Source organism: Arachis ipaensis, chromosome B09, assembly GCF_000816755.2.
Source record: "Arachis ipaensis cultivar K30076 chromosome B09, Araip1.1, whole genome shotgun sequence".
Taxonomy (NCBI): Eukaryota; Viridiplantae; Streptophyta; class Magnoliopsida; order Fabales; family Fabaceae; genus Arachis; species Arachis ipaensis.
Genome location: NC_029793.2, coordinates 53836294 through 53837308, shown reverse-complemented (window position 1 = coordinate 53837308; position 1015 = coordinate 53836294). Strand labels below are relative to the sequence as shown.

The 1015-nt window shown below is 36.5% G+C and overlaps 1 protein-coding gene across 1 annotated transcript; it reads left to right on the top strand.

Moving 5' to 3' along the window:
- Nucleotides 337-726, top strand: LOC110266848. The gene has a single exon (XM_021111887.1). It carries the CDS (start codon nucleotides 337-339, stop codon nucleotides 724-726), a length of 390 nt encoding a protein of 129 aa, XP_020967546.1.

Below are 1015 nucleotides of genomic sequence, written 5' to 3'. Positions count from 1 at the left end.
AGAAAATTCACTTTGAGTGCAGGGAGGTCAGAATCCAACAGCATCAGCAGTCCTTTTTCAGCCTGAATCAGATTTTTGCTCAGCTCCTTCAATTTCAGCCAGAAAAATACCTGAAATTACAAAAAAATACACAACTCATAGTAAAGTCCAGAAATATGAATTTTTCCTAAAAGCTAATGAAAATAAACTAAAAACTAACTAAAACATACTAAAAACTATATGAAATTAACTCCAAAAAGTGTATAAAATGTCCGCTAATCAAAGGCCTACGCTGATTATAAGAGACGTAACTTAGAATTTTCTGTGGGTGATCAAGTTTTTCTCCGAGTGTCACCTATGAAAGGTGTGATGAGGTTTGGCAAAAAGGGTAAGCTTAGTCCTCGCTGTATTGGTCCTTTTGAGATCTTGGAACGAATAGGCATAGTGGCGTATCACTTGGCACTACCACCTGATTTGTCTATGATTCATCCAGTATTTCACGTGTCTATGTTACGTAAATATCTTCATGATCCAGCTCATGTACTTAGTCCCCAATCAGTGGAGTTGAAAGAAGATTTATCATTTGAAGAAAAACCTATTGCTATAATTGATCAACAAATAAGGAAGTTACGTTCAAAAGAAGTAGCCTCTATAAAAGTAGTCTTGAAGAACCATTTGGGGAAAGAAGCAACCTGGGAACCTGAGAATGTAATGCGCGACAAATATCCGTATTTGTTCGAAACTTAAGGTATTTTCGCGTTTGAAATTCGGGGATCGAATTTTTTACGGTGGGGAGATTGTAGGGTCTAATTAAAAAAAAAAACAAACAACAATGATGGGCCAAGCCCATAACCTTTCCTTCATTTCTTTCTACTCCAACGGCACACACAAACATTTCAATGTACACATATTATTACATCACAGAACCACCCACCGCCAATGCTACTCTCTGATCTCGCCTCCTCATGTCACTTCTTCAATAATAATTTCATATACTTTTATTTCAATTAATTTCACTACTCTTCTATTCCAACTC